The 19,743-nt window shown below is 43.8% G+C and overlaps 2 protein-coding genes across 2 annotated transcripts in view; both read right to left on the bottom strand.

The window, feature by feature from the left end:
* The window catches only part of FASLG (Fas ligand), a 158,269-nt gene that overhangs the window by 9,044 nt on the left and 129,482 nt on the right, over positions 1–19,743 (bottom strand). The window lies entirely within an intron of this gene.
* Positions 2,211–19,403, bottom strand: LOC308480604 (mitotic-spindle organizing protein 2A-like). Its single transcript, XM_081012355.1, has 4 exons — positions 19,231–19,403; positions 16,779–16,897; positions 6,893–7,030; positions 2,211–2,613 (listed from the first exon to the last, which is right to left on the bottom strand). The coding sequence occupies exons 1-4, from the start codon at positions 19,386–19,388 to the stop codon at positions 2,471–2,473; spliced, it is 558 nt and encodes a 185-aa protein (XP_080868481.1). The 5' UTR covers positions 19,389–19,403; the 3' UTR covers positions 2,211–2,470.

The following is a 19,743-nucleotide window of genomic DNA, read 5'->3' as shown; positions in this document are numbered from 1 at the left end:
CAGATCCTTCTGATTTGGCCCTCCTGGCAGGGACTTTAGACTCAGTCCCAGTAGGACTCTACGAGAAGCCTTCCTGGAGCAGATCCAAAGTTAATCTCGCCCGGCATCCCGTCTCCCACACTGGCCCATCCAGACACCCTGCGAAGGCTTGAAACTGGACTTGAGTTCAAGATGGGCTCCCTCTGGTTGCCCAGCAACTAGCCTTCAGAGGCACTCGAGCTCCAATACTGTGGCCATCGTGACTGGTAGCCACCCATTACCTTATGAGTTTGGCTGATGTCCTTCTACACATTGCCGGCTGTCCCATCCCATCCCGTGTGAAGAAGTGCCTCCTTTGGTCTCTCCTGAATCTCCCACCTCTCAGGTTCATTTGATGACACACACTCCCTGCCAAGTATTATGCAAGAGGGAGCAACTCTTCCCTTGACCCACTTTCTCCCTTCCATGAATAATTCTATAAATCTGTATCATGTCTGCCCCAAACTTAAAAGTCCCAAATATTATAAGCTTTCACTTATTTGCATAAATATTTATATGCCTATTTATAAGTATACATTCGTACCCTGGATCCCGAATGCCTTGTGAGTCGAACATTTTGGCTCCCGAACACTGCAAGCCTGGAAGTGAGTGTTCCGGTTTGCAAACATTCTTTGGAACCCGAATGTCCAACGCGACTTCTGCAGCTTCTGACTGAGTGCAGGAAGCTCCTGCAGCCAACCAGAAGCCGCGCTTTGGTTTCCAAATGTTTTGGAAGTCGAACGGACTTCCAGAACAGATTCCGTTCGACTTCCAAGGTACCACTGTAGATGCAAATGAATAATGAAATATATCTCACCACAGTGGAGAAAACCATGGCCAGATTCCTACCCCCATCTGGTCGACTTTGCTTTGGCAAGTATCAGAGAAGTGGGAAAGCTTTTTCTATGTTGCCCTGGGCTCCTTTAGTAAGACTATAGGGCCACTGACTTACCGGGGTGTGAAAGTCAGGAGCCACCCACAAGTAATAAGAACTATGGCAGAGAGAGTGTCAGCAGATGAGCTGTTAGCCATAATTGTATTTCCATACTAGAAAAGGCTCAGCCTGTTGAATTTCTCCATGCTGCACAGCTGTTCAAAGTTGCAAGAGGCCTGCTCTTCCCCAGCACAACCTCTAAACCAAGAAAATACCTCATGTTTCATGGGCTAGAGAGGGGGATATAACAATATTTAAGATATACAGCTTAAGATGTACATGCTTTGATAAATTCAAGAGTTGCTAAAAAGCAAGCTGTACATTCTAAGAGAATTTGTGGTGGTAATTTATATACAGCTCTTAATAATATGCCAGTCATCTTTTTCTTATTTTAGCAAAAAGGATTTAAGCCTCTGATATTAATATATCCATTTAAGTGTTTGTATCATCAACTCACTCCCACTTGGCCCCTTGGGGGAAGGAAAGCAGTTAACCCCCCTTCCCTTTTGACTGCTGCTGCCACCCATGTAACAGCCCCTCCTCTACAAGGCCATTTCTGGCTAAGAGGGACATGGAGGATTTGCTCCAGGAAGAACCCAAGCTCCCCATTGCTCCCAAAGCAATGTGTGGCTCAGAAAATGGAATGCTCTGGAATGTGCTCTTCTGTCCAACTGATCTAAGGACTGCTCTTCATCTTTTCCTTTGCAGCTTTGAAGCTGCTTAGAAAGGAAAGGGACAGGATGGGGAGAAGAGCCCTTGTAAAATTGTAAGTAGTTTTTTTTTAAGTTTATTTAGTTTTGCCACAGCCTGATGCTTATCAGCTTTCCGTGATGCAGAGGACAGCTTTTCCCTGCTGGCACCACGGTTGTGGAATGCCCTCTGGGCTCACCTACAAGATCAGCAGCTCCATTCTGCTGGCTCGTGAAGACAAAACCTGCTGAGGCAAGCATTCCCCTGAGCTTGACCTTGCTGATCTGTTTTGTTTAACTGTTTTAATTGCTCTGCTTTTTAACTGTCTTGTTTCATTGTCTATTTTAATTATGGATGCTTTGCTGGAATTGTTTCATTGTGCATTTTAATTATTTATGGACTTTATCATTTATAACTACCTAGAAGCGATTTTGGCATGCAACAACAATGGCAGCATAGTGGGATTCAGTAAACAGTAAGAGGATTCAGTTCCATACTATAAAAAGTTGGTGTGCTTTTCTTTAATTGCTAAATTCCCCAAAAGGAAAACAAATAAATGAGAGAGAGATGCACTAACAATGTCTTTATGAAGGAAGGACACACACCTGTAACAGGGAGTTGCAACAGTATATCCTATATCATCAGCTATAACCACATTTGGAATTTGAAAACCAGCCCAACCGTGATGAAACCAACCTTCATCTCATACTTGTTTTCTTGATAGGAGCTATATGTGACATTTTGGAACATTACAAATCCATCTTGACTAGGTGCATTCACTACATTGCAATTTCGCCATAATACTGGAACCACCAATCTTCCAAGCATTTATGTACTCTTCACGGGACATCCAGCCTTCTGGAGCCTGCTGCCACTTGGCTGCCGAGGGACTCGCTGAACAGAGCCTTCACGGTTGCTGGGATCTAGCAGAGCTTGGTTCCCAGTTGCTGCAGAGCTGCTTCTTGTTCTCCCTACAGGAAAACAAAGGGATGCTAACTGCAGAGCTGTATTGTGACCAACTATCAATTGCTAGCATTGCTCAAATACATAAAAGTTGCCTAAAGTTTATCTATAACACGATATACTCTTAAGTTTGCTCTTTTTTGCTTTTATTATTTAATTTTAAATAGCAAGTCAAACATTAAAAAGCAAGTTAACACATGTAAATAAACACAAGCTGTCAGATCAGTAGTTAACATAGCAGTCCATAGATATCACTCTTACTATTTAACATAATATGAGTAATTGTCTCTTGTCTTTCACTCTGTCTTACTGAGGATCATGAACAAAACTATACTTCACCTAGTAAAGTATGTGGGTAATATTCAATATCAGTCATAGAGTAGACCCAATGAAATCAATGGACTATTCTGAGTATTACCAATGCCAGATATCATCCTACAGGTTTATGGCATCAAGAACTTTGTTGTTTGAATAAGAAATTTTAAAAGCCAATTTCTTTATGGACTTGTGATGTCAGCCTTCTCTGACCCATATATTTATTAATTTGGTCCTATATGCCAGATAACATGTTTTTAGTACCTAAGAAGGTGGATCAGTTTCCCCACCCAATTATGGGCAAGTGGTCATACAAACTGTGGTCATTATGAAATTCTCACTGGGTGCTGCTCATTTAAGGTAACCAAATATTATTACTAAAGGATCTTTTGGTAAATCATGACCAACAATACTGCCAATAGTATTATTTCTGCCATTAGAGTTCCAGTATTTGTGGAAAGGTTGCAGAATGTGAAATATGTTTACTCTAGAGGCTTGAAAATGCTAGCACTGATCTCTCACTTTGTCTTACTAGTGTTAAATACCATCTGAATAGTAGTTGTGAGCTACAGTCTGACCAAATATTTAAGGAAAGCAGCACACTAAGCCAGACTGAAAGAGGAGCTCAGCTCAGCATCAGCAAAGGCTTGCTTCATCCATCAACACTTATTCAGAATTCTTATCCTAAACTTTACTTTTACAAACAGTAACTATCCAGGTAGCATAACCAAGTCCACCATCCATTGCCTCTGACCGTCAATACTCCCTGCAAGGGACCTAAAGCCAGCAGAGCTTCTCTCTGTGTATTCCTCCCTCTTTCCTCACCATACATAAAAAATATTCTCCCTGCTGACATCATCTTCGATTCTTGGCGTAAGAGCAAACTGCTCTGCATTTAGGAATCCTGGGCCTCCTCCAAAATAGCAGGACTATTGAAAGCAACAACTGCACAACACACATTGAATTTCCATTAAAAGCAGAAAAGCTTGCACTTCCTCAAACAATTCAGCAACTCGCATCCCTCCCAACTGACTGGTGGGGCTGAGATTCAAGGACACCTTTTGTCTAGATGTCCCAGCTTCTCCTCACTGGGTCCAATTTTATGACAAGGTATTTTTTTTCCTTACCATTTGCATCAAAGTGAGCAACTATGTGGCATTTCAGGGTGAAAACATAGTTCTTCTAGTACATAATAATTTATCACAATGCTTCAGAAGGGTATATTTCAGATTCCCAAATTAAGATCTAGCAACTATTAAAAGATGGTATTCTGTGCTCTTGGCACTATAATACTGAATGAAGGCATATTCAGGCCTATCTAAAAAAGTAATACTGTAAGCCTGCAACTTACGCAGGGGTAAGTTGCAGGGGATAATGCCAAAATCACATATAGCCAAAGCAGACTGGATGCAATGGCAGGTGGGAGTGCCAAAGACTTTTCTCCCCAGATGCCAGCCCCCTTCCTGCCCCCATTTTTTAATTTTATTTTTATTTTTTGCCAAGCACATAAAACTGAATGTGCACAAGTTAAATCACGCATGTAAGTTGCTGGCTTGCTGTATTTCCAAACAGCATCCACAGAAGAAGAAGAAGAAGAAGAGTTTGGATTTGATATCCCGCCTTTCACTCCCCTTCAGGAGTCTCAAAGCGGCTAACATTCTCCTTTCCCTTCCTCCCCCACAACACACACTCTGTGAGATGAGTGGGGCTGAGAGACTTCAAAGAAGTGTGACTGGCCCAAGGTCACCCAGCAGCTGCATGTGGAGGAGCGGAGACGCGAACCCGGTTCCCCAGATTAGGAGACTACCGCTCTTAACCACTACACCACTGCTACGCTAATATAATATAATGTAACACTAATATAACAATGCATATAATAGCACATCGTGTCACCATCACCACGAAGTGGAGAGAACAAGGTAAAAGCAAATCCCGAGCCTTAGGATTCCCTGGGACTCTGGTTTCCAGGGCTGGAGGAAAGGGGTGGGGGTAGAAGTTGATCATCTCTGGCGCCATCTCCCAAGGAAAGCTATACATTTCTTTGTCACTTCACAGAATCACAGAACTGTGGAGCTGAATGTGACCACGAGGGTCATCTAGTCCAACCCCCTGCAATGCAAGAATTTTTTTGCCCAGTACGGTGGTACCTCGGGTTACAAACACTTCGGGTTACAGACTCCACCAACCCGGAAGTAGTACCTCAGGTTAAGAACTTTACCTCAGGATGTGAACAGAAATCACACGGTGGTGGAGCGGTGGCAGCGGGAGGCCCCATTAGCTAAAGTGGTACCTCAGGTTAAGAACGGACCTCCAGAACAAATTAAGCTCGTAACCAGAGGTACCACTGTATTTTCCCCTTTCATAAGAGTCCATCATTATGTAGACTTGGAATTTCTATTCTGAATGTATCTATCCAAACCCTTGTGCTATTTGAGAAATTTGTTAAAGTCCATCCTTTATGTTATATACCAAGAACTCCAATCAAAATCTTAAAGCAGGAATCAATCCTCCTCCGATGTTACTGTCTATATGGAAATCTGTTTCTGTTCCTCTCCAAGCCTTCCTCCTCCTCCAGAATCCAGTCTCTCTACATGACCCTCAACCATAGGAATCAGTCAGCCTTTCAGGGAATCCAGTTTCTCACTAGGCTCTCCTGCACACACATAGAATTGCCAGATACTTTTCCCCAGAGGGTGAAGTGGAAGCTGTAGGAGGAGGCTTTTCATGTGTACAGAGAGGTAAACCCTTTCTACCTCAAACATGATTAATCCTGATGGGGCAGGTGGCTTACCAATGGCCTTTACCAATTCAGCTGCAGGGTGGATCCCTCGACTTCCCCAGAGGGCATTACTGCTCCTAAGTGTCTGCAGCTTCCTTCTGCAATTCCAGCCTGAGACCTCATGCTTCCTGGTGCACACAGAGCACTGAAGGGCAAACAGCAGCCAGTGCCAGCTGCAGATAAAACTGCTGGGGAGCAAGGAAGGGACAAAGAGGGACAGGGCAGAGGAAGGAGTCTCTCTCCTGTGTATATGCAATGGCATTCTGAAGGGGACACACACACACACACACACACACACACACACAACACTCAACTTTATATTGCCACACGCATACAAAACTGCTCTTGAAGGATTTGCCCAACGTTTTCAAGAACACTGAATTCAGGTATCAAAAAGAATGGACAGAACATTTTAGCCCAGAAGTCTGAATTCCGAAAGCTGAAGATTCCAACGCTGTATCTTAGGATGAACAGGTTATGCTGTATGAACAGAAAAGGAAACTGTACAAGCACTCCAAGCTCAGTCAGAGCATCTCAGAAAAGTAACTCAGCCAGAGCTTTCATGGCAGCACATGACAGGCTAATGCATTTGACAAAGGGGCCTCTGCACGCATTGCAATGTTCAGGTGTGTCTGAACCAGGCTATCGTGATCCCAAGTAGCAAAAGGCACATGGGTGGCACAATCCAAAATAGCTAAATCTATGCATGTCATGGGAAGGCATTCCTCTGTGGACGCAACCCAGTCTGCCTTTTTGGTCTTGACATGCAGCCCCCTCAGAAATCACCAGAAATTTGAGTCACCTCTCCTGCCAAGAAGGTGCATTTAGGATACGCCCAAAAGAAAATATACCGTCTTCCACATTCTCTTAATAAAGTGGTAGTAGTATTAAAAGCTTCCTATGTTTCCTCCCCCCAAATGCCATCTCGTTAAAACTGCAATGAACACTACACAGTGTTAATTTTGTATAAGTTAAAGTACTAACCACATTTACTTGGAAACAGGTTCTGCTGAAATCAATAGTACTTACTATCAAGTAAATGTGTTTAGGATCTGGAAACAAGAGAATAACTTTTTGAAGGGGATTCTCTTTTGGTCACAGAAGGCTGAATTAAAACCCAGTAGGTAACGAACACACACAACCTGCAAAAGGAGAGAACAGGCAGCAAGAAAACTGGAAAGAGCCAGGGGGACCTTGAGAGAGAGGCGAGCAAGCTGCAGCAGGACTGTAGACCACAGCCTTAGTAACTCTTATTCTCGGAGGTCGAAGGGCAGAGGAAAGTGAAAGTGGTGCAGGGATTTTACTGGTCTTGGCAGAGACAAATGGGGGCTCTAATTCAAAGAGAGACACAGAAACAAATTAGAAACACCGCATGGCGATAGACACAGAAACAAACTTGCAAATGCTCAAATATCCCAACAAATGTTCAAAGATGTATGACCTGAATGCTTTGTTACACAGGGTTATGTAATCATGGCTATTTTTACTCCCCCTATACAATTCACAATTAGTGGAATAATTCTGCATAGATACTTGTATTATGATCTTTTAGCCAGGTTGAAGGATTTAGGAGGAAACAGGGGCTATATCACCTCTATTTCAATCTCTTCAGTTGTCTTCTTGCAATTCTAAGCCATTATGTGATGCACCAAAGGATCATGATTTTGTAAATATGCATATGGATTTCTGTGAAATGTTCCTGATAAGATACTAAATGACAGAAGCATAAGCAATGCATTGGATCAATTTTGCTCCATTCTACTTACAAAGAGGCACATGCATGGAGAGAAGAGAAAACAAGGCTCACAGGGCAAGGTAAGAAGGAACCTGGTTCTGTTGTAGCAACCTTCATTGTGGCCGTGACCCCACTAGTGCACAATGCAGAATGAGGGGCAGGCACAGCTTGGGGGGATTCCTTTGTGCAACAGGGTGAGAAGAGATTCCACACAAGAGGCATTCGTGTTTCTCCCAGACTTTCCTCAGTCTCAAAATCATTTCCTTCTCTCAACAGTCCTAAATCACCTAAACATGTTCATCCCAACCACTGCACAAGACAACTCACTTACGTGTGGTTAGGATTTTGTGTTTCTGGAGAATGAACTTATACTGCCTTTGTTCTAACTCAATGTAGTGTGGTAAAACTGACACATAAGATCTCTTTAAAGAATTATAATATAATAATCATGATGTCATTATTATTCAACAACTTGCTTCAACTTGTTTTATGCTGCTCGCAAGGAAGCCAGTGTGAAACACTCCAATTGTTATGGAGTCGCTCCCATCACCCCTGATCATGCTGGCTGGGGCTGATGGGAGTTGTAGTCCACATCATCTGGAAGGTGCCCAATTGGCTGTCCTTCCCCTGAGCAAGAGTGGCTGACAGATGTTAACGCCTGATGCTTCACACCAGTTCTACCTCTGTAAAACCATTCACCGCCTGAATGGCTCCCTGAATTCCCTGCCTTTGGTATCTTTCAGGGCTGTTCAGGAACCTTTTAATATTGCTCAGGCTGTATACCTCCGCTAAGCCAAGGCTAACGATTCATCAACATGTATTGTCACAACGTTACCAGAAAAAAATACTGAAGGTCTTTTATGATCACATAAAATAGCAGGTCATATATTCCTATCCAACATTGCTGAAAAAGTGTGGAACAACATGGGACCAGATACCATAAACATAGGAACTAAAATCTGAAACTAGTGATTTCATGTCAAAAATACCCAATGTGAAAAAGAGGCCTTGCTCCCAAAGGATTGGGAAGTGAGCAATAAAACATCTGGGAGACTGAGGCAGCAAATTATGAGCTATTTCATCTAATGCTTGATCCACCTATATTCGTGGAGACATTACTAAAGAAAGAAGCACAAGCTTTGTTCAAGAAGAGTTAGCATGACTTTTGCAAAGGCAAGTACTGCATCAGCAATCCTCTGAGTGTTAACAAGCATGTTAATAGAGGAAGATATTATATACCGTATTTTTCGCCCTATAGGACGCACCGTCCCATAAGGCACACCTAGTTTTTTGGGGGGGAAATAAAGGGGGGAAATTATTTTTCCCCCAGGCGCAGGGCTGGGGTGGGGGAAGCCCGAGCTTCCCCTGACCCCAGCCCCCAGAGCAGGCAACTCTCCGCAAGCCGTGGGAGCCCGGCGCAGGGCTCCCGCACCTTGCGGAGAGCTGCGCGAAGCCTGGAAAGCGAGAGGGGTCAGTGCGCACGGACCCCTCTTGCTTTCCAGGCTTCAGCGAAAGCCTGCATTTGCCCCATAGGACGCACACACATTTCCCCTTCATTTTTGGAGGGGGAAAAGTGCGTCCTATTGGGCGAAAAATACGGTACTTTGAACTCACAAATATCCCCCACCATAGTGGCAAAAGTTTTCCTCATATGAATCAGTAACTGGTCAAAGAACAGGAAAGAGGATAGATGCAGGATATAAGCTGCAGAGTCCGCAAGGATCTGGAGTGACTAGTAGCATATAATACAGTCATAATACAATCATATAGATAATTTATGATAGTATTTAATGATGCCAAGCAAATAACCCAATGAAGCAGAAAGCTAATCTGTGAGCAAGCAGGTAAGGGGAGGTAATAATGAAAAGGCTCCTTAGAAAGAAATTTCCTCCAGACCAGGGGACGGTAAGAAGATAAAATAAACAGTTCAAACAATTAAAACAGGGTCCCGAAACCCAGAAAGGCATCCAAATTGCAAGTTGAGAAGCTTAAAAAGTTAAGAGTGTTTTTAAAAAACTTTTAAAAATAGCAGATAAAACCTTTTTGCAGGAGCAACGCCGAGCCTCTTTATATAGATCCCCGCTGTGCCACCATCTTCCCAGCTAATCTGTATTTGATTTATTGTAAATTATTGCTTATTTCTGGAGCTTTTTAATAGGTTTTATTGGATTTGCTGGTTTTGTAACTGGATTTGTAATGGCTTTTAGCCAAATACAGTAAACGATTGATTGAAAGTATTTAAGTAATTTGAGTCAGGCGTACAGCAGTTCAATAGGAGTAAGTGGGGGGAAATAATTTCAACTTCTGTACACTGATGAGGCCTGAACTGGTAGTGATTAACCAGGAAAGAAATTGGGAGGCCATGCTGTACCTCTCAAAGAAGATGTTGACGCAACTGCTGTGAAAAAGACAAATTCCAGGCTTGGGGTTATTCATTTATTTATTTAATATGTCCACCGCCCTTCCTTGAAAGCAGCCCAAAATGCTTGTCTGGTGAAAACATGGGTGCCAATTTGGGCCTCTGCCTTCCTACCCTATACATGTAATATGAAGCCTTCAGCTTGCTAGACTGTTTCATCTGGGTACCAGTTTGAGTCTGTAATGCCTTCCATAATCAATTGTGTGGTCGTAGCTGAGAATACATTCCTGGTTGACCCATCTCAAAAGGATACCGTGATGCTGGGAAAGATGCAGAAGAGGACCACCACCATGGCCAAGGGAGTCGGAACACGATTCCCACGGGGAAAACTAATGTACTTGGAACTTTTTGGTTTAGAAAAGAAAGGAAATTATTGGGGTGGGAAAGCATGATAAAAGTTTATAAAAATTATGCATGTTGTGGAGAAAATGGATAGAAAGAATTTTCTTTTAATATTAGAACCAGAGCCATACAATGAAACTGTGTGGAAGTTAATTAAAAATGAAACGTAGGAGCGGTTGCTAAAAAGCATTCTTCAAGTAGTCGTTAGCTGGAAGCGCAAAGTCAAATGATCATCTGAAGCCAAATAGATGAGACCTGTTCTCCGGATATTATCCAGGTTTTACAGCAAGCTTCATCAGTCCATAATGCTAAATAATATAGAATACAGAATGGCATTCCAGTTACAATAAAAGAATGCCCACAAAATACATGCAATACAGTGGTACCCTGGGTTACGCACGCTTCAGGTTACATACACTTCAGGTTACAGACTCCGCTAACCCAGAAATATTATCTCGGGTTCAGGTTGCTTCAGGTTGAGAACAGAAATTGTGCTCCGATGGTGCGGCAGCAGCGGGAGGCCCCATTAGCTAAAGTGGTGCTTCAGGTTAAGAACAGTTTCCGGTTAAGAACGGACCTCCAGAACAAATTAAGTACGTAACCCGAGATACCACTGTACCCATCTCATGTTGTATTTTAATCACTCAACACGGTTCATTCAAGACAAAAGGTACTCACAGGCACAGCAAATGTAGAAACTATAGAATGTAGAAACTGGTGGTACCAAACATTTAAATACATTACAGGAGCTTGGAATCCTGTTAAAATATAGAGTTTGGGATATACTCACCGTATAAGACTACCCCCGCCTGCAGCAAACTAGAGGCAGCCCCCCAAACCTAAAGCCCGCCAAGCGCCGCCGGGGCAGAGCGTGCACCCCTCCGCTCCCTCTGCCGTCGCAGCAGCAGCAGCCCGAGGTGAAGCGAGTGAGCCCCGATCGGCTATCCAGCAAAGCGACGGGCTGCGCTCACCGGCTGGTAGTTCTGGCAGTTGTGGGGATCCCCAGCTCCTTGGAGCCCCGGCTGAAGCCGCGCACCACCTTGCTGTGGGAAGGGGAGGCTGCTGCGGTTGCTGCTGCTTCGGGAGGCGGCCAGGGATGGAGGGGGGGGGCAGCTCTTACCATCCTTCTGCCTGTCGCCGTTCCAAGCTAGCTGCTGCTGCCACTACCTGTCACCACCATATCCGGCGTATAAGACGACCCCCGACTTTGGAGAAGATTTTCCGGGGTTCAAAAGTTGTCTTATACACCAGAACATACGGTACTCACAGGCACAGCAAATGTAGAAACTGGTGATACCAAACATTTAAATACATTACAGGTGCTTGGAACAATGTACACATGATAGAGATTGTTGATAAGGAAATTTGTATGGTATTAGCAAATTTAAAAACTCAATTAAAATCACAGAAAATGGACAAGTTGGTGCAGATCACAAAGAAGGAGTTAAACACTTACACTGATGAGATTAAGAAATTGAAAATGCTGAAATTTAATAGGGATAAAAATGATTATGCCCATAACAACATATACTGGTGGATTAACTACGATAAAAAGGGTAAAATCCAACCCAGAAGACACGACAGCACTAGACCACGTGATTTCCCTAGTGATTATGATTCTATCAGTGCTTCCAGCCACAGTGACAGCAAGACGGAGAGAGATAGGGAATTGCAGCTTAGGTCCAGCAGGCGTTATCCGGGTTTTCGCAGGAGCCAGGGAAACGCCCGTCCAGGAGGAAAGGATTCCAACAGAATCATTAGTTGTTAATTTGTCTTCTGACGAGTAAATTAGAGTGGAAATATACTTGAGAAAGGATTGGGTTTTGTGCCCACACCTGGCTATTCCGCCTTTCAAACTCGCGTAGAAGTTCATAAAAGCTTAGAGACTTTTTTGCAGGTGAGATATACCAGCCTACTCCATTGAGAATTAAGTCCCGGTTCAATCCTGTAACACACAATCATTATATCCAAACATATCAGTCCTTAGTGTTAAGAGATATAGAGAAAATTGAGTGGAAGAAACAGTATAAATCCTTCAATTTGTCTAGGGAAGAAAACAATATTCTTAAAGAGATTTCTGAGAAAAAACAAGCGGATAAGGGAGGGGCCGTTGTAGTTTTAGATAAACAAGTGTACGAATAGGAGACCTTTCAACAGTTGAGTAATCACAATTATTATCAACCCGTGAATTATGATCCAACTAATGAGGTCAGACGTAAGCTTTTATTGGTAGTCCAAGAGGCGTCTGCCCTTGGTTTAATATCTGACCAGTTAGCTGAATTCTTAGTACCAAAACATAGTCGTGTTCCAATTTTTAATACCCTCCCCAAAATTCATAAAGGTATTTCCCCCCCTCCCGGCCACCCCATTATCTCTGGGTCTGGGTCCCTCCTTGAGCCTGCAGGACAATTTGTGGATTCAATCCTTAATCCTTTGGCAAATAAGAACCCCATCCTACATTAAGGATACTCAACATTTTATTTCTGTCATAGAAGGTCTCGCTGTTCCCCAGGGTGCTATATTAGCTACTTGGGATGTTGAAGCTTTGTATACTAATGTTTCATTGGATAGGTTACGTTCCCTGGTTGAACAAATACTGCATGACAATAAAACAATAATCAAAATGATCCGCTGGTACATGTGTTATTCAATCTGTTGGACCTTATTCTTGAAAATAATTTCTTCCGCTTTAAAGAACAGTTTTATTTTCGATGCAGGGGTGTGGCAATGGGCGCCCGCTGTGCACCATCCCTCGCCTGTGTCTATATGCGTTATTTTGATTTAGAATATATTTTGAGTGATTCGAATCCATTTAGGAAGCATTTATTGGCTTATTATCGTTACACTGATGATCGTTACATTGATGATTTTATTTTTGTTTTGGACCAGGAATTTGACATTTGGTTAAATCAATGTGATACAGCTTTAAGATTTACTGGTAAAAAGAGCGAGGTTAGCATTTCCTTTCTAGTAGTTGAATTATTTTTTGTTACTGAACGTAATGAACATGTCATTAATTTACGCCCATTTTGCAAACCTACTGACAGGAATTATTTACTTCATTATCATTCTAACCATCCAGTCCAATTAAAAAACAGTCTCCCGTTCAGCCAATTTATTAGACTTAAAAGAAGCTCTTCCCTTGATACTGATTTTTTAAAAAATGCTGCATCCCTTTCCTCTTCATTAAGAGATAGAGGCTATCTGGAGGAAATAATTCAAACGGCCTTTGAAAGGGCTAAAAGAACTTCTAGGCAGGAATTGTTGCTACCGAAACCCAAAAACAATCAGGACAGGATTTTTGGTTCTATAGAGTACAACTATTTATCTTCTATTGAAAGAGTGATTACGAGACATTGGCACATCATTTCCCATATTCCAGGCTGTGAAAATGTGCCCATTTTAGGCAAAAGGCGTACTAGATCGCTTAGGGACATTCTTTCCCACACTGATCTACTTGAATACCATAATGACGACCCACACACTACGCTGAAAGGGCATTATAGATGCAGTCATTGCACATGTTGCAGATTTGCTTTGCCCGTAAAATCATTTACCAACACAATAAATGGGCGAAAGATTGTCTTGCAACAGTTTACAAATTGTTCTACAAAAAATTGTGTGTACTGTCTCTGTTGTGCTTGCGGGCTTTTATATGTAGGTCCTGTGCAATCAGGACTGGAATTTATGAGCAAAGGTCCAAAATATGCAATGCTTGCCTACACGCCCCGTTAGTCCAGCATTTCCAGCAAGAGGCCCATACTGAAAATGACCTGAGTTTTTTCATCCTGTGGACTTTAAAAAAACTACCTTTTAGATCTGTTGATATATGAAGAGCCTTGATACAAAAAGAGTACAAATTAATATTTCAACTAGGAACCTCGTTTCCAAAAGTTTTGAATACTGAATCTAACCCTGGTTGTTATATATAAATCTATTTTTGTGTCTTTGTTTGTTTAGCAATAACAGGGAAGTGTTACTATACCTTTAACCACGTATGAATGTGATTATTGATTCCAAGCACCTGTAATGTATTTAAATGTTTGGTATCACCAGTTTCTACATTTGCTGTGCCTGTGAGTACCTTTTTTCTTGAGTGAAATGTGTTGAGCGATTAAGTAAGATACAGCATGAGATGGGTATTGCGTGTATTTTGTGGTCGTTCCTTTACTGTAACTGGAATGCCATTCTGTATTATTCCATATTATTTAGCATTATGGACTGATGAAGTTTGCTGCAAAACCTGGATAATATCCGGAGAACAGGTCTCATCCATTTGGCTTCAATTGATCATTTGCGCTTCCAGCTAATGACTACTTGAAGAATGCTTTTTAGCAACCGCTCCTACGTTTATGGCTTTGTGCTTCCAACGACTATTTGTTCCAGCTATGTTGACATACTTATTGCATACATAACCAGTACAGCAATGAGAGAGACACTGGTACATTCTATGTTTATGAGTAGCTCCAGGCTTGGTTATGCACACTGTACTTTAGTTTGCTCATTGTCTAGTTGGTTTATGAGGTTATATATTTATTCTAGTAAAATTGTTGTTTATATTCATAAGCCAGTTCTGGTGTTGTTGGAAAGAAAGTGAAGTCAGCAGCCACTTCTCTGTTCCAAGCTTTGCCTTCCAAAAGCTGCTTTTCCAAAAACAAAACAAAAAAGAGGACTATTTTGTGTGCACTATGTAATTTGATGCTTAATTCAGAGGAGCCACAAATGTCAGGCTGTAGCAGTTGCTCCTCTCCACACAGCAGCACTCTTCTCCTCAATCAGAAAGATGGGGGGGGGGGGGAGAGAATGAGGGCTCTTTGCTTCTTTCAATGCCCCCTCTCAGCCTTAAAAAGCAAGATCTATAGTACTGACATGACAAGAGTGCTGCAATGAAAGTGGGGAGTAGGTGAACAGGAAGGCAAGAGCTGGGCAACTTTTAGCACAGCTCAGGGTGGTAGATACAATATCAGAGATGGGAGAAATTAACAAGCAAGCCCAAACACAGAATAAATCCAGGGGGTTGTATGTGGGACCTCGGCCTTTGATCGGTAGGAAGCCATCCAGTTAAGTGGTCTAGTGCTGCAGACTCCAGTACGGACCAGAAGAATTAACAGATCATTAGGTATGTGAATGCATGAATGAATGCTCACCAACATAAAACCGAGAAGGGCCCTGAAAGAAACCAGAGGGCGGCCTGTTGTGCTCAGCTCCCCACCTCCTGCAAGCTTGTCTCCTGTTGACCCACTTTCTTTCCTTCTCACACGTGTGCCTTCATCTCAACTGCCATGTCTTCCTAGTGGCTGAACAGCTTCCCCATAGTCTTCACAGTTTCTACCGCAAACTCACCTTTTCTGTGCTGCCTTCTAGTACTTAAGCCTCATCTCCCTGGTCCTCTGCCTCCCGCTTTATAAAGCCTTGTTTTTGCCCTTCTCTTGAATGAGACTGTAACCCGGAAACCAGATTATATCCAGTGCTAAGCACAAACATGGTCAGAATTGCTGTGAAGGGGCCTTGGCTAAGAACAGACGGTGCTATGACATAAAATAAGGCCACCAAAGAACTACTGCTTCTGGTCAACATAGATATGCTAATTAGAAGCAATAATTCTGAACTATGACAGGCAAAATGTTCATTCCTGAACTGTAGAAGAACAGTAAACAAGGTGAACAAAATTGTATCTCCTCTAATAATGTAAATATTTACTGATCTTTCAAATGCTGCCTGAGAAACAGACATAAAGGGTGATCTGGAATGTATATCATATTGGGACTGCAATGCTCAATGCACTTTGACAAGTCTAATTGAAAATCAAAAGAATTTACTTCCCAAGAAGCCTAGTTAGGATTAGACTGAACGCAACACAAGAATGTACAGTTGCATTTTATTGAAAACTTGCTGACTCAGCAATAGCTCAGCGGCGGAGCTTTCCCTGACATCTCCAGGGGAAAAGACACACATGAAACCCAGGAGAACGGCTGCCGGTCAGTGTTGACAACACTAAGCTAAACAAATGGCTGACTCATAACAAGAGGGTTTCCTATAGGCCCAGGAACACAATACCTATTACACAGGATGTTATCTACAGCTTAGAAAGTGGATGTTAAAAATCAGTAAAATAAATTCATGCAGAGAGTGGCACTTATTTTTTTAAATCTTTGGTTTTAATGGATTGTGTGCAAAAGAGGATCAGGCTTGAGTGATATAGAAAATATCAGAGGTCAGAAAATGGACATTTCACAAATTCTAATTTCAACTGCATAGCAAAGAGAGTAGTTTTTAAAATGGCTTTATACTTTCAAAGATGTATAACTTCAGTCAAATTTGCATGATTTATACAATTTTCAGTTTGCAACTTGAAAGCTATTAACATATGGAAAGAAAATGATACTGTAGGCCCATCCTAGCAGCTTAACATCTTCTTCAAATTGAGAACTGACTGTGGAAAATAATCAAAATGTAGGAGAGGTACTCAGATGCTTAAAGATACTCTTATCGTTGCTACTAGTTTCCCTGGCACAAATTAAGCCCTGATGAGCAGCAGCCTTTAACAAGCACCTCTTTCCTTAAGGGATGGGGCACCACTAACCTCGCGCTGGCTCAGGAGCAGCCTCAGCACTGACAAGCCTCTGCCCAGCACACATGGAGCGCAGCATCTGGAAAACAGCCAAAGGTGCCACATTCATGCGCAAAAGGTCCAGCAGAATCCTAGAAGGGAACATAGGTAGACATTAAAAGTACTATACTAACAATTCATTGTCTGGAAATTAGATTTCCTGATTTGTTTCTTGTTGCTGGGTTGCTGTTTTTTGGTTTTTCCCCCAAAAACGCAGACTGCAGTTCACATTCTCTTTAACTTAGGCCCTGTTTTATGTGAAAGTGTCATAGAATCATAGAATTGTAGAGTTGGAAAGGATCACGAGGGGCATCTAGTACAACCCCCCGCAATGCAGGAGTATTTTGTCGTCCAACGTGCAGCTCCAACCCACAACCCTAAGATTAAGAGTCACATGCTCTACCGACTGAGCTACCCTACAGTCAATTAGTCTTGAAACAGTTACAAAAGAATGTCCTGCAAATTCAAATTCAGTGCATAGGTATTATCCCCATATTATGGACTGGACTGGAGACAATGTGGCTTACAACATACCATTTATCCCCACAATGTGCGTGAGCTTTCTGGTCTGTGGGCCTAAGATGACCTGTTAAGCCATGTCCACCCGCCCTACACCAGATGTCATATATGATGCCAGGTGTGAGGCAGGTAATGCTGCAGCTTTGAAACCCCACACAATCAGCTGATTGTTGGGTCTTGGAAAGTACTGAGCACTAAGCTTGACAATCAGCTGGTTGTCTGCATTTTGTTGGCTATGCCTTTGCATGCATGGGCAAAAACGCATCACCCGACTCCATTATGTCCATTGGCTGTCAGGTGGGCAGCCCTACCCATTTTTATTTTTATTGTTGTTGTTATATGCTGCCCATCTGGGTTGGCCCAGCCACTCTGGGTGGCTTCCAGCAAAATATTAAAACACAAAAAAACTCAAACATTCAAAACTTCCCTGTACAGGGCTGCCTTCAAATGCCTTCTAAAAGCCAGAGAGAGGTTTACATGGGGCAGGGGGAAATAGCTCAGTTGGTTAGAGCATGGTGCCGATAACACCAATGTTTGATCCCCATACGGGACAAATGCGTATTCCTGCTTTGCAGGGGGTTGGACTAGATGATCCTGAGTGTCCCTTCCAACTCTACAATTCTATGATCCTATGGCTGCCTGAATCCAGTTCCACAGCCCTGCCAGGAATTATCATTCATACTGCAACTGAGACTGACAGAGGGAGTGGTTTACAGAAAAACTTTGAGCATAAGAGGTAAAAAACGAAGGTCCTGGGAGCTCTGAGTAACACAGGCAGGAGTACCTCTCTGCTGCCAGCTAATGCTGACAGATTCCTTTAAGAGTGGTAGCTTAGAGCAGATGCCACTTATAGACTACTCTGGGCTCCCTGGCCCCATAAGATACTCTTTCCTGCTACATAATATAGTTGGGGGGCAGGTGGAATTCAAACATGTCACATGTAGTGCCTCTGACCCCTGTGGTTGTGGGAGCACTTAAGAGGAGTGCCAAGTGGCACTATTTCACTTCCTCTGCAATGTGGCATTGGAGGGAGTCACCATCAAGGGACAGGGGCCTCTGAACAGCTGGCAGGCGAAGGCTTCCTTGCTCCCACAGGGAACTGGTTGCTTTTAGTGAAGCTGGTGCTGTTCTGTCCTTGCTATGACTGTCTGTGCGGTTTCAAGAGATCTTCTGTGGGTGGTGTTAGAATTCCTGCTCCATGATTGCTGTCATGGGATTGTTGTCCTTCACATGACGGTGTATGTTTTGACTCCACAGAGTGGGAAGTGACGGAGACAGGATGTTTGTGTTCCTGTGTTCCGTGAAGTGGGACTATTGACCTTTGTTCTTTTTCTTTGCTGTCTGATGCTAGAGAGAGAGGGAGCCATGCTGGAGTGCTCTGTGTGTGTTTATATGTAAATAAAGTAGATTAGCCAAAATGCTGTGTTGCTGAGGTCTGTTATGCAAACTGTGAACACTCTGTGGATCCCTAAGTGTGCCTGTCTGTTGGCATCAGTTGCTGTGATGTTCGGGCAGAAGAAAGCTTTTGAAGCTCCTGAACAAAAGACCAGGAGGGAGAGAACATGCCAGTCAGGCATGTGTCTCTGCCAGGGTCCTGCTCAAGTGTAGGACGAGCTCCTGACATGTGGGTGGGTGTTATTCTATGAATGCTTGTTTTATTTAATAATGGGTTTACACACACCCCTCCAGCTTTTCACCTGTCCTTATTTATCTGCAATCTGCCTGGAGTCCCATCAGGGCAAGAGGCAGGGAGTAAAGAACAAGTGGCAATTACAGTAACCACAGTCTGGCTTAGCAATGCGGAGCCTTTGATTCCCCCTCCGGCTTTTGTGTGCCGCCTTTCGCGCGAGGGTCGCGGGGCGGATTACAAAGGCGCGTCACGTTACGCCCCCCCCCCCGCGCTCACTTGAACACTTCCGGGTCGAGGCCGCTCCCCGCCGCCTGCGCCAGCTCGAACAGTTCTGCCTCTTCCGCTGTGAGGAGCTTCCTCCGGGGGCGAGGCGCTCCGGCCCCCGCCTTCGCCAGCCCCGCCGCCGCCGCCGCCTCCGCGCCCGGGCCAGACATCGCCCCGCCAGCCGGCGCGAAAGGCATGCTGGGAGCGTCGCCGCGCCCCGGCGCCCGGCCCTGCCGCGAAGAACTCTGGGAAGCGAAGTTGGTCGGAGGCGAGAGGCGAGTCGCGCACGCGCAGCCCCAGCGCAAAAGCCCCGCGCCGCGTCCTCCTCCCGCGCTCCGGGGAGCCAGGCAGCAGCGCCCCCCGGGCTGCCCTCGCCTGAGCCCTCGGTGCTGCTGCTCAGCTCCCGCTCAGTCTCAGAAGCGGGGGGGGGGGGGGCAGATTCCTGGGGCGCCCCTCGGCCAGGACCCGCTCGCCGGTCTGGACGAGGCAGACATGGCAGACGTCAAGCGGGGGGGGGGGGCGCTA

Source organism: Podarcis pityusensis, assembly GCF_964106645.2.
Source record: "Podarcis pityusensis genome assembly, chromosome: 6".
Classification (NCBI taxonomy): Eukaryota; Metazoa; Chordata; class Lepidosauria; order Squamata; family Lacertidae; genus Podarcis; species Podarcis pityusensis.
This window is presented reverse-complemented; position numbering and strand designations above follow the sequence as displayed.

Bases quoted from the DNA above. Each gene is read 5' to 3' on its own strand.
- LOC308480604 (XM_081012355.1), bottom strand. From the start codon at position 19,388: ATGTCTGGCCCGGGCGCGGAGGCGGCGGCGGCGGCGGGGCTGGCGAAG. The intron at 16,898-19,230 runs GTGAGCGCGGGG...GTTCCCTTCTAG, and splicing joins CTCGACCCGGAAGTGTTCAA to GATTCTGCTGGACCTTTTGC. The intron at 2,614-6,892 runs GTCCCCCTGGCT...GTTTTCCTGTAG, and splicing joins TTGCTCGCCTCTCTCTCAAG to GGAGAACAAGAAGCAGCTCT.